Consider the following 14,391-nt stretch of genomic DNA (forward strand, 5'->3'; position numbering starts at 1 on the left):
GCATAGAGAAGTCTGGTGGGCTACAGTCCATAGGTCTCAAAGAGTTGGACATGACTGAAGTGATTTAGTATGCACACATAGTCATATAACAAGCTCAGTTTTTATTAGTGATGCTTTTCCTGGTGTGTCCATGAAAATACTGTGACATAACATGATCTCTGAAACCCATGAATACTCTAGCCAGCTTCCATTTCATTTTCTTCCTTTAGGCAGAAATCTTACTACTAATATAAACATCAAACAGCAAGCAGAGGAAAGTATAGCTTTTACTGCATTTGTGTGTGTGGATATGTATATACATGTTTATTTATCCCTAAACTACCAATAATCAACATTTTATCAGTTAGGGTTCTCCAGAGAAACAGTATACAATTTTATATATAATTGTATTATATATGCATAGTTATATATTAGTTAAATATTTAATTTTAAGGTCTTGGCTAATGTAATTATGGGGTGGAGGGCAGTGGCTAATAAGTTCTATGTCAATCAAACAGGCTGGCAAGCTGGAAACATGGGCAGAAGTTTATGCTGCATTCTTGAGGCAGAGTTTCTTCTCTGGGAAAACTTTGTTTTTGCTTTTTAGACCTTCAGCTGATTGAATGAGGCTCATCCACATATCTAGAGCAACGTCCTTTACTTAAAGTCAAGTGATTTGGATGACAACCACATCTACAAAATACCTTCATGACAACAGCTAGATCAGTGTTTGATTAAATAACTAGCTACAATAGGCCAGGCAATTGACATATCAAATGAAAAAAATATGTTAATTGCATCATTAAATATAATAAAATAGCTCTTCACTTTTCTTAGCTTTTATGAGCTAAATGAAAATGTAAAAGACAGAGTAGTGTTACAGATAAAGCCATATCAAATGCAAGATTTCTCAAGGGCAATCATGATGATTTTTTTCCTTCTACAAATGTTGGAGAGTGATCCAAAAGGAACTATATCTGTTTGTAAATATAAATAGAAGTAGAACCAGAGGAGGACACCCAACAGAATGAAAATTCTTTGTATAGCTTCTCTTAAGTTGAAATGAAACTGAATAAATGGGAAAAAATTAAGTCACAGAATATAAAGGAAATTGAGATCAAATAGATGAATGATAAATCAAATTTTAATTTAAATGTCTAGAATGAGGCAAGCTCAGAAATTATTAGCACATCTAATAATCAATGCATAATAAAGAGTAGGATGTGATGCAAAAATGTAACCAATTCACTGAATAAATGAGAGTTGGAAACAAAATTTATGAAAGGACTTTAGAGAAATATAAGTATAGTCTTAAAGTAAATGACAACAACAAAAAAATCAAACTTAGAAAGTGAAAATTTCCCAAAAATACATGAGCTATTTAACCATAATAATATAGGAGAAACTAAAAATTGAGAAAAATTGCAGGCTAAGATTTACAAAATTCATTAAGATAAAAATATGTCAAAACAACCATCTTGCCTTCCAGACTTGAATAAGATTGTCTCAGTAGATTTCTAACTGTGTACTGCTAATTCAGGTCTAATTGCAAATGACTGGCTGTTGAATGCTGAGTTGAGACCAAGAGTATTCCAGAATATTAGCTGTCCAAGGATGCACGCATTGCCTAACATTAATCAAGCTTAAATATATACCTTTATTTTCTCTTTAAAGATAATTTTTAGTGGGTTCCCCCAAAATTAGTACTTAGGTAAAAGAGTTGTTGCAGTGGGAAATGCAGAAAAGCATCACCTTATGATTAACATTAGCCCGAACTGTAAAAGGGACTTTCCCTGAAAAGAATAGGCAGAAAGACAGAATTTAATGAAATGACTCAGAAGCAAAGGGAGGAAACCAATGCTACCTTTTTTAGAGAAAATGGAATGGACATTTTTTTCTTAATAGCTCCCTTTGGAGAACCAGAAATGTATCCAATAATTCATGTTTACCCAGGAAGAAAATTTGGAAAGTGTTAAGGTTGTGTGAATATATATTCTTTCTACTTCAGATTAATATAAAACTGGAAAATTTGTAATAAACACTTTCAGGAATGCCTCACATGCTCTGGGTTGGTGCTTTGTTATCTCTTAATCAATTTTTTGTGAAGATAACTTTTTTGGGAAAATTTTTAGTTTAGCTCCCTCACTGTAACCATTTTCATTTTTGGTGGTGACAGAGAGTATTAAATTTTTCCAGTTATAAGTTAAAAATACTTGTTTAAAGATGTGTAATACACACACACACACACACACACACACACACACACACTTGAATTACATATACCAAATGTAAGCAGTAGTAGTCTAAAGCTTATAAAGATTGTAATGTGATATCTCCCCTCTTATTTTTAAAAAAATATTTTGCAACAGCATATAACCATCTATTTTGTAAGAAAAACAGCAGAAATGTTGATTTATCTTTCTCTTGGACACATACTTAGATATAATAAAATTTGTCTTGAAATGATATCAGCTTGAAAACAAGTATGTCATATTCAAATTCTAGGAAACTTTAAAAAATATGTTTTTATTTTAACTTTTGGCTATGGAGAACTTTTAAAATCCTAAAAGATGATGCTGTTAAAGTGTTGCATTCAATATGTCAGCAAATTTGGAAAACTCATCAACAGGCACAGGATTGGAAAAGGTCAGTTTTTATTTCAATCCCAAAGAAGGACAATGCCAAAGTATGTTCAAGCTACTGTACAATTGCACTCATTTCACATGCTACCAAGATAATGCTCAAAATCCTTTGAGTTAGGCTTCAGCAATACATGAACTGAGAATTTCCAGATGTACAAGCTGGATTTTAAAAAGGCAGAAGAACCAGGGATCAAATCGCCAACATCTGTTGGATCATAGAAAAAGCAAGGGAATTCCAGAAAAACATCTACTTCTGCATTATTGATTACGCCAAAGCCTTTAACTGTGTAGATCACAACACACTGTGGGAAATTCTGAAAGAGATGGGAATACCAGACGACCTGACCTGCCTCCTGTGAAATCTGTATGCAGATCAAGAAACAACAGTTAGAACTGAGCATGGAACCACAGACTTGATCTAAATCGGGAAAGGAGTACATCAAGGCTGTATATTGTCACCCTGCTTATTTAACATATGCAGAGTACATCAGGTGAAATGCCGGGCTGAATGAAGCGCAATCTAGAATCAAGATTGCCAAGAGAAATATTAATAACCTCAAATACACAGAACGTGGCAGAAATGGCAGAAAGTGGGGAGGATCTAAATAGCCTCTTGATGAAAGTGAAAGAGGAGAGTGAAAAATCTGGCTCAAAACTCAACATTCATAAAACGAAGATCACGGCATCTGGTCCCATCACTTCATGGTGAGGTGCTTGGATGGCATCACTGACACAATGGACGTGAAGTTGAGCCAACTCCAGGAAACAGTGAAGGACAGGGAATCTTGTTGTGCTGCAGTCCATGGGGCCACAAAGAGTTGGACATGACTTAGTGACTGAACAACAGTGGAGAACTTAAAACATGCAAGAGTAAAGAGAATATTGTAACCAATAACAAGGATTTTGTTTTAATGTGTTATCTAACAAAATGGTAAAATATGTAACATTTGAAGTTAATGCAACTGCAATTAGATGGAGTGAGTTGTCAATATAGTGATTATCTGTGGGCTTCATGGCACTTAGTAGAGATAGACAAATGCTCGATTTCAGCTTCTCTTCCAAACATACTGTCGAATTAATCTGCCAGAATTCTATTTACTTTGGTCATTATTAATCTCAAATATTCCAGGGACAGATCCATCTTCAGACATAGTCTTACTTTCAACAGGTTTGTTCTCCAAACTCCCTTCTCTCATTGAAAATCCTGAGACTGAACTACATGTTGATCACTGATCATATCCTTTTAGTCTGCTTCCTTATCTATAATTGTGGTTTTCTTAGGGTGTTCCTTCTCATATCCTATCTTGGCTTGTAATTTCTCCCCATCCTTAAAGACTGATGTTGTGGTCACATCTTTCCTAGTATCTATCTTTGGCCCCATCCAAAAAACCTAGATATGTTATTCCACTCTTTTTCTGCCTGCTGTAGTTTTAACTGAGCCTTTTACATGATTCCATTTTCTTTCTTCCTCAGCATATCAGCTTTACTTCAAAAATATTTTTAGTCATTACCTTAGAGTTTGAAATGTGCATGTATAATCGAAGTCTACTTTCAACTAACACTATGCCACTTCATGATGAGTACAGGTAATGCATAACAGAGTATGCCCACTTACTCTTTCTTGTCCCTTTATACAGTGCTGTCATTTATTGCATCATCAATGTGCTGTAATTTTCCAATATGTTGTTGCAGTTTTTATTTTGAACAAACTGTTATCTGTTCTATCAATTAAAAATAAGAAAAAGTTTAAAAATAAGAAATATTCTCTTTGCTTTCATTTATTTCTTCTCTAATGCTCTTCTTTCTTCATGTAGATCTGAGTTTCTGACATGTGATTTTCTTTTCTCTGAAGAACTTCTTTTATATTCCTTGCAAGTCAAGTCTGCTGTTTATATAGTTTATCATTTTTGTTTGTCTGAGAAAGTCTTTATCTCTCCCTCACTTTCATAGGGAAGGTAAAATTTCAGCTTTACCCTCTTAGAGTGTTTGGCTGGACCTGAGAATTAAACTGATCTTAGATTAACAGGAGAAAAACATACAAATTTGCATAAGTTTGATGTGGGAGCCCTTATAAGAAAATGAAGACCCAAAGAAATATTGAAACCTGCAGCTTTTAAATTAGGTTGAATAACAGACTTTTGTGGAAAAGTAAACTATGAGGAGAAGCTAAAGGAAGATACAATTCTTTTGACAAGTTCTGTTTGTCCAGAATTATCTTGGCTTTGACTCCCTGTTAAAATGTTTTCTTTCTTCTGGTATGGAGGACATCTTTAACATGGAGTCTTTATCTCCTGTTTCTAGGAAGAAAGGGGAGATTAGTATGTTCTTGAATCTGCTACTTTTGAAGTACATTTAGCTCAAAATAATTCTTAAACCAAAGAGATATTTTGAGATGGCATCTTCTTCCACCCTTGACTTTTGAAGGGTAATTTTTCCATATACAAAAATCTAGGCTGGTATTTTTTTTTCTCTTTCAATATTTAATATGCTGTTTACTATCTTTCTGCTTTCATGGTTTCTGAAGAGAAGTCCAATGTAGTTCTTAGCTTCTTTCATCCAAAGGTAAAATGGTTTGTTTGTTTGTGTTATTTTTTCCCTTCTGGCTTCTTTAAGTTTTCTCTCTTCTTTGACTTTCTGTAGTTTGAATATAATATGTTTAGGTGTCAATTTTTTTGTTTGCTAACTTCATTAATTCTGGAAAATTCTCAGCCATTATAACGTCATGATTGCATCTTTTCTTTTCTCTCCTTTTTTCCTTCTAGCATTCCTCTAATGTGTGTATTACACCTTTGGAATTGTCCTACTGGTCTTCGAAATTCTCAGTTGTTTTTTTCATTCTTTTTTCTTTCAGTTTGGGAAGTTTCTATGGACAAATCTTCAGACTCATTGATTCTTTCCTTAGCCATATATAGTTTGTTAATGAACACATCAAAGTTATTCTTTAATTCTTTACCATTGTTTTTAATTTCTAGCATTTCTTTGTGGTTATTTCAAAGAGTTTCCATCTCTTTGCTTACATTAGCTATCTTTTCTTGCATTTTCTTCCATTAGTTCCCTTAGTATATTAATCATATTTAAATCCCCAATCTGATAATTCCAAAATCTCTTCCATATCTGAGTCTAGTATTGATGCTTGCTTTTTATCTGCAGACTGTTGTTTGCCTTTTAACATACCTTGTAATTTCTTGTTGAAAGCTAGGCATGATGTATAGGATAAAAGAAACTGAGGTAATAGGTCCTTAATGTGAGCTTTTAAAATAGGAATTAGGCTGTGTTCATTGGTTACTGTACCTGTAGGTGTCAGAAACTAACATTCTATGTAGTGTTATAGTTTATTGTTTCCCCATTGTCTTTCTCTAGAGACCCCTACTTAAATAGGATCATAAATGCCATTCTTTCCCTTGTAATCTCCTGCTATCATATATAAGTCTCCTTGATATGGTTGGTGAAGTGTAGGGGAGCTGAAGCATTCTATAATCCTATAATTAAGTCTCAGTCTTTTACTTATCTTGCTTCTCAGCTTTTTTCCTCACATCTCTTTAGTGAGATAGAATGGTCATCCGGGACTGGAGGTTGGTAATTCCCTTCCCACATCAGTTAGACTCTGTACAACCCAAGTTGGCTAGGCTGTAGCAAAGTAGATTTTCTTAGCTCAGGCCTTTTTTAAGAAGTGAGTGATCTGGATGTATTTCAAAATGGTTACTTTTCTCCTCACCCTGCCTAAAGCATGGAGGGGATTTTTCTTAGAAGAATGAGCAACAGATAGATTAGGTTTGGGTTGGGAAGATCAGAATTTCACTGTAAACGTGTTAATTTTGAGACATCATTTGGACATCCAAGTAGAGATCTTAAGTAGATATTTGGAGTGCAGGAGAATTATTTGGCTAGAGATACACATTGAAGAGTCATCAGCATACAGATGAGACTTAAAGACGGATGTGAGACTGTGTAAGATCAAGTGGGTGTGAGTGTAGACAAAGAAAGAAGCAGAACAAAGAAACATTAAAGGTATGTGTGTGTGTGGTGGGGAGGGGAGGTGCGGGGGGAGTAGGTGGTGTGTAGAGGAGAAGAAACCAGAAAAAAAGTTGAGAAGAATGATAAGAAGGAAATAAGTGAAAAAAAAAGTGGGGGAAAAAAAAGGAAATAAGTGAGAAAATTATATAGCAGAGTCAAATCTACTATTCAAATACTGCTGGTATTACAAGTAGGATCAGATAAGCTGGCATATCTTCAGTGAATTTGGTACAGAAGCATTGAATATAGGTCAGGAACTAGATACATAAAACTGAACAGAAGTTAGGTAGCCTGACCCATAGGCTTTCTCTGGCAATAAAATCATCCTAAAGTATTAAGACAGTTCTTTCCCCACTGGACTCATTGTGCCCAAATGCAGATTGTGATCTAGCTTGTATTATGGTCTTTATGTTCAATTTAGAATCCTCAGAAACCCCTTAATGGCATGTATTCTACCAGTGTCAAGCTGTGCCCTCAACTTGAGAAATGACGTGAGTCTATGAATTCATCTAGTCCTAGCTCTATAATTGTTAAACACTGTTCATTTCAACTGAAATAAGTGTGATTTTAAAGTTTCTAAAATTACGTTGGGTTTCAGAAAAACCTGTGGCAACAATTTCAAAAGTTTGAGTTTACCAAATTTTAGAAAATGAACTGATAAAGCTTTTTTTTTTCTTTTTAATTTACCCTCTTTTCTTTTTTAATGGAAAATCTTTGAGATTTTTACTGACCTTCAACCTATAGACAACCATTGATTTTTTTTTTTTTTATGTTCAAGAAAATAAAATAATACAGTATCATGCTGTGTGTTTCTAGGAACTCTCTTATGCAGCATGTATAAGTAATATGACACAAATTAGAGTTTTCAAATGATGCATAAACAGTAGTATAAAACATATTAATATAGGTAATGTTTTATAAGAGAAAAATTCTGTCTTCCAAATATTCCAAATTATTAATTTACAAAAGCATACATTGACAGAAGGGTGGCTAGATATACTGGAAAACAATGGTAGATTATAAAAAGGCTACAAAACATTAAGTGTTAAGAAATTTTCAAGAAAATACAAACCATTATAAAATCCTTTTAATATTAATGTAAGACTTTATTTTTTGATGCAAGACCATCTGTAATGATACTGTCTGGGACAGCATATGGAGAGCAGATGATTTCAGGACAATATTTTAAGTGTCTCTGTAGTCTCAAAGAAAGACTTCTGAGACAGTGGGCTCTTGGAAAAAATAAAGAGATTCATTATTTCCGGTGACACATTGGCAGAGAATGCACCATTAAGCACTCTGCCAGCAAACCTAGAATTCCTGAGTGGTCTTTTGACTGTAACATTCTGTACTACCTCTTTTCTGTCTAGGTGTTAAGGCAGCACCAGCAAAGAGAAGAATAGTTTTCACACTGGAAAAAGACTGCCTTTTGATATCCATTTCCACATATTAATTAATTTTGAATATTTTATATCTCACGATTTTGCAAAACAGTTACACCTGATAGGATAGAATTTTGTATAAAGATTGTATGTCTTGAGGCTTATGCAGGAAAAATCTTATGTAAAATACCCAAACTTTCCTCTAAGATTATTTTACATACACTATCTGGGCCGCAAAAACATGACCTAAAATGATATAATAAATTATCTGAAAAGACACTCATACGTTTAAACATATGTACATACATTCATGTATGTTATGTATGATAAAACTACAAGAAAGAATTGGAATAGTTAACACCAAAATCAGAGGAATGACTACTCTTAGGTTATTAAAGTGAGGAGGATATGATTTTGGTGATGTTTGTAGGGCTCCAAGATACTAGTTAATGTCCATTTCTAAAACTAGGCAGATTTATGGATGTTGGTTTTATTTACAGTCTATTTCATTTTTAAATATAAAAAAGGGAAAGTCATGCATAAGCAATGTTATATCATAAGCATCTGAGATTTTCTAAGACATTTATTTGTGCTACCTGGACTGAGTTTTTTTTTTTTAACTTTCTTTGAAGTGAAGTCACTCAGTCGTGTCTGACTCTTTGTGACCACATGGACTGAAGTCTGCCAGGCTCCTCCATCAACGGGATTTTCCAGGCAGGAGTACTGGAGGGGGTGCTGTTTCCCTAGGATATTTATTTAATTAGAGCATAGTTGCTTTACAAGGTTGTTAGTTTCTGCTGTACAGTTAAGTGAATCAGCCACATGTATGCACATTTCCCCTCTTCCTTGGGTTTCCTGGAGTGATTTTAATACTACTCCAGAGCAACTTTTGATGCAAAAAATGTCTTTTCTTTTTCAGTCCGAAAGGATATAGTCCGTATCCTCCCCAGTTTAGATGTTGAAGTCAAAGATATTACCGACAACTATGATGCCAACTGGTTTCTTCAGGTGTTATCTACACAAGATCTTTATGAAATGACCAATAAAGAGTTCCCCATAGTAGCTGAAGTCATAGAAGCACCCCAAGGAAACCAGCTACCCATAAGCATTTTACAGCCTGGGAAAACCATTGTGATCCACAAAAAGTGCCAGGCATCAAAGATCTTGGCTTCAGAAATTAGAAGCAATTCCCCTAAAAGACACTTCTTGATCCCCACTAGCTATAAAGGCAGATTCAAGCGGCGACCTCGAGAGTTCCCAACCGCCTATGACCTTGAGATAGCAAAGAGTGAAAAGGAGCCTCTGCACGTGGTGGCCACCAAAGGCTTTCATTCCCCCTTTGAGGAGCTGTCATCTGTATCTGTCGGGGATGAGTTTCTAGTGCATCACTCACAGACAACTGAAGTCCTCTGTGAAGGAATTAAAAAAGTGATGGATGTTCTGGCGTGTGAAAAAATCCTCAAAAATTCCCGTGAGGCAGCACTGCTGCCCTTGTACATGGACGGAGGTTTTGTAGAGGTGATCCATGATAAGAAACTGTACCAGATTTCTGAGCTTTGTGCACAGTTCCACCTCCCCTTCAATGTGAAGGTGTCTGTGAGAGATCTTTTTATTGAAAAAGACATTTTGGCTGCTACACCAGGACTACAGTTGGAGGAATCTATCACTAACTCTTATCTACTCATAAGTGACTTTGCCAACCCCAAGAAGTGCTGGGAAATTCCTATTGGCCGTGTGAATATGACCGTTCAGTTGGTTAATAATTTTTCTGGGGATCCAGGATCACTTCTAGTCAGTACTCTGGTCGAAGAGATCACTGAAGAACAGTATTACATGATACGGAGATATGAAGGCTCTTTCTTGCACCCCCCACCTCGCCCTCCGAAGCATCCCTCAGTGGAGAAAATAGAGTTAACTCCGCTGAGCTTAGCAAAAACAAGGACAGTGAATCTGCCCAAGTCTCCCAAGGTAAGGCTATGATTTTGCAGTTTTTCCTCTTGAGGGTTTTCCTGGAGGCAGTTTATTTCAAACCTTTTCTGAATCTGGTTTTTGCTTACTTCTCTTCCTTTCATGCCGTATTTGAAATGAGCATTTCTGATGCACAGTCGATGATTGAACGTCAACAGAGCATAAGCTGTTACAGCATTTGGTATTTTGATGCTTCACCAGTAGATGTGACAAGAAGTTTAAGAATTAGAAATAGTGGGGATGACACTTGATTATGATGACCCAAATTGCTGTTTCAATGGGTTTTGTTATTTAGGAATGGTTTATAAAATGCCTCAGAAGCAAATCTCTTTTACTTTGGAAGAGCTGTTCATTTTTTTTCTAGGTGGAGTTGTTTTAATACTACATCCAGGAAATGAGCACACAATAAACCCCCTTCTTCTGGGGGTGGGGTACCAGTAGCAGGCATCTATGACACATGTCTTCATTTTGTTTTATGTGCAGAAAGATGCAAAAGTATCTTGGCAGAACTGTGTGAGAATATGGGCATCTGCCCACATTCTGCCTGTCTGAGAACTGTCATCTTTAACAGTTCTTTTGAAAAACAAAATCAATAAAATTGCAGACAGTATGAGATCATTACAGAATCAACAACTCCATAACTGCTCTAAAGATTTTGGGAGGGGAGGGGTTTCAGCTTCGTTTTCTCTGAAAGTTTTTGCCTCTTGGAAACCACCTGCTGAGTCCTGGAAATCACTTATCCCTACCCCAGGGAGCTCAGGTCCTTCATCTGGCCAGCAGTAGTTCTCTGGTGTGTGGAGAAGAGTGCGTTCTGGCCTGGCAGATGTTGAGCTGGCAGCTTGGGGAAACAAAGCAATTAGTAAAACAAAGAGAGATGCTGTGTTTACTCTCTACACTCAGGAATGATAGCAGCCTCAGGCTTCAAGGATGTGGGTATAGAAATACTTTTGCTTCTACATTTCAAAGATTGCATTCTGATTGTTTGCTGGGGAAATCCAATAAAGATCTTCAAACTCATCTTCAGGAAAAGATAAAACCAGCAGAAATTTCCTTTCCAGAAAATCAATTTTGAAAGAGTCATTTTGAAATTAAACTGTTTCCAAATAATGTTGATTAACAGGCTGCTAAACATGGAGAGTGTCTGGCTTCTCCTGTTTAATATATTTTTATTACTGAATCAAATGATGTGAGAGATGGAATGTTGTTCTCAGTTTTAGTGGGAAGCAGAAGAAAGTCCCGTCTCCCAACCACCACCTTCTCTGCCTATGCCTATGTCTATGCCTAAGCCTCCAGAGCTGTTGAATACACGACATTGGAAAGCAAAGGAGACTTGGCACATGTACTTGAAATTAAGGACTTTGAGATGAGATTATCCTGGATCATTCAGGTGTGTCCAAGTTAATCACAAGAGTCCTTAAAATATCTTTCTCACTTGAGGTCAGGGTCAGAGAGCGATGTGACTACAGAAGAACTTTAGAGAGGCGGAGGCAGGAATCATTGAGGCAAGGAATGTGGATCGTCTCTATAAGCTAGAATGACAAGAAAGCTTTCTTCCCTAGAGCCTCCAAAAAGTTTCTTAACTAGTTAATGTAAATAGGGGTTTCCCTGAGTTCTGTGAGCCACTCTAGCAAGTTAATGGAACCCAAGGAAGGGATTCTGGGGACCTCTGATTTGTAACTGTCAGAAGCTGTCAATAACCTGGGGACCTACTGCTTGCAACTGGCATCTGAAGTGGGCAGCAGTCCTGTGGGACTGCACCCTTAAACTGTGTTGTTTGGCTGGCAAAGTGTTTTTTCCCTTCCTTTTTCCTTTTAATGAAAGTATGAGTTCCTGTACCCTTGGAGAACCTAAGGGGACACTGGGATTCAGGGGTGTTTAGAGACAGGATGTAGAACATAGTCAGAGTGGGCCTTCGTTTTCATCAAACATTGGACATGACTTGTGACAGTTCCTACATCTCGTGGTTTCATCACTAGAGAAGAATGTAATTTCTTTGTTTGGCTCCAATTTTTAAAAGAAGAAGGAGTTTGGATCACATGCCCATCTCCTGTTTCAATCAACTCATTGGTTGTCCCAACTACAGCCAGGATTGCTGGGGAAGGGAATGACAACTAGTTGTCTCAAATAATAGAAATATGGGAGCAGTATGTGAAGGTCTAGAGATAGAGTAGGTGCCTATTACTAGTAGAAGGAAGAAGACCAAAAATCCCTAAACTACTAAGAAAGCATTTGTAGAAAATAAATAAATTTTAAAAAGTTTAAATGCCCTTTGAAAGAATGTCACATGAAAATGATTGATGTGCTTCACTAGGAAAGAAACGCAAAGCAATAATGCTGTGTCTAGGTTACTGCTTAGAAAACCTTCTAGTCTTCCTCCTATGTTTTTAAAAGATATGATACAGAATACTGATGAACAGTCAGATAAAGGTCTGGGAGGGTCAGGAATTTCTGGGGTGTACAGTACTATCCTTCTGGTGTGTGGATGTGTCCACTTAACTGAAAGTTCCTCTGAACTCTGTACTTTTGGGAATTTTATGGAAGTTTCCTCTTGTAAGCATGAACAATTACTAACTCCTCTTCCAGTCCCTCTCCTCTAGAGAATGGGGATTAGGCATGAAAATTCCAAGCTTCTAATCATGGCTTGGTGTTTCTGGTGACCAGCCCCCATCCAAGAGCCATTTGAGAATCTACCTTATTAGAACAAAAGGCACCCGTATTGATAGCCTATGGTGAAGGATGTGAAATTTTTGACCTCCAAAGAAGAAGATATAGCTTTGGGATCAGGGACCATGCTTGATCATTCAGGCTCTTGTGTGGCAGAAGTTTATTACAGTGAAAAAGGACAGAGAATGCTTATGACAGACATCAGAAGGGGAACAGAGAGTGCCCCCCTGCTAGTCTTATCAAGGGCTCACATACTTTTAGGCCCATTCCCACAGATACATCTTAAATTAACAAGATTAGAACTAACAATAAAAAGGTCTTACCAGACCCACTCCTACAAGATAATCAGATTAGTCAGAAGGTTCTTGTTAAGGAAGAGAAACAATATACATTGTTATTATATAATCATTAGAAGTGAAGTGAAAGTCACTCAGCCCTGTCCAACTCTTTGCCACTTCATGAAATTCTCCAGGCCAGGATACTGCAGTGTGTAGCCATTCACTTCTCCAGGAGATCTTCCCAACCCAGGGATCAACCCAGGTCTCCTGCATTGCAGGCAGACTCTTTACCAGCTGAGCCACAAGGGAAGCCCATTAGCACAGAACTTAAGGAAAAACACACCCTTGAGCAAGATGAGTTTTGTTGTATAATCATTAACTCTGAGCTTAAAGAAAATAATGTCTTATGTGACTAAGACAAACCAATGTAGAAAAAAAAGTTTGTCCTTTTCTCCTCCTTGAGAGCCCTGTACCCCTTTCTCCTCCTCGAGGATCTCAGACTCCTTCCTCCTTGAGGGCCCTGGACTCTTTATCAACCTACCTATGAATTAACTCTCTCACTATCACACAGAAAATTCCAGGGGATTTAGAAACCCTGTGTCAGGAGCTGGGGTCAAAGACCAAATATTAGAAAAGAAGATGTTCCTAGTATCTTTTCACCTAGGAATTTACAAGGGCTTCAGGAGCTCTGTGCCAAGAATCAGGGGCAGAGATCAGTACATATGTTTTCTTTTATCACCAGCTTCTAAACTAAAACAAGTGCTATCTTTGATTAAAATCACACATGTAGGATTCCAGATCAAATTAATAATTCCTGTTTATTCAATTTTCAGACCCTACATCGACTCTTTGTCTAGTTCTGAGTCACACTTCTAAACAATGTTGATTAACTGAACTTCGTTAAGATGTTAAGAGTTATTTGTTAAGGTGTTAAAAGTTCCATGAGTCACTTTATTCTGTGAATGACTGAGGAAAATGAGTGATAGTCTAAACTTGAATGACTTAGTGCTAGATGATGTTAGTTATTTTATAATTGAAAGAGCTATTTTGTAGCAAAGAGTGCATTCTTATTTTCCATTGCGACATTGGTTGAGACTGAAAGGAAGTACATTTTTGGTGTAATACGTTGGAACTTATTTCTTGGCCCTGAAAAGGTTTCAGCAGAAGCTAGGAAATCCTAGGTCAGTGGTGTTATCAAGAGATACCTGCTTGATGGAAAGTTTATCTATCAATTGAGAGTCTATAATTGTTCATGATTAATTTCATCATTTCTGGTGTGGTCAATAAAGAGCTATATTTTCTCTGAAATCAGTTTAAAATGCCAGAGTATGCTCTAATTTACCTGTGTTCAGATCTACTGACAACCTCATTTTCAACATTTTTTCTAATCATGAAGATAGGACTTTACTCAGTATATTATTTTTGGAATTTAAACAGAAACTCTGTCAGTTTCTTCATAATGTA

The 14,391-nt window shown here is 36.6% G+C and overlaps 1 protein-coding gene across 1 annotated transcript in view; it reads left to right on the forward strand.

The window, feature by feature from the left end:
• Window positions 1–14,391, forward strand: part of THEMIS (thymocyte selection associated) — a 191,381-nt gene that overhangs the window by 80,261 nt on the left and 96,729 nt on the right. The window contains exon 4 of the mRNA XM_065928969.1: window positions 8,937–9,985. Within this exon, the coding sequence (XP_065785041.1) occupies window positions 8,937–9,985 (1,049 nt within the window). The remainder of the gene's footprint in view (window positions 1–8,936; window positions 9,986–14,391) is intronic.

The sequence above is a fragment of the Muntiacus reevesi genome, chromosome 3 (assembly GCF_963930625.1).
Source record: "Muntiacus reevesi chromosome 3, mMunRee1.1, whole genome shotgun sequence".
NCBI classification, from domain to species: Eukaryota; Metazoa; Chordata; class Mammalia; order Artiodactyla; family Cervidae; genus Muntiacus; species Muntiacus reevesi.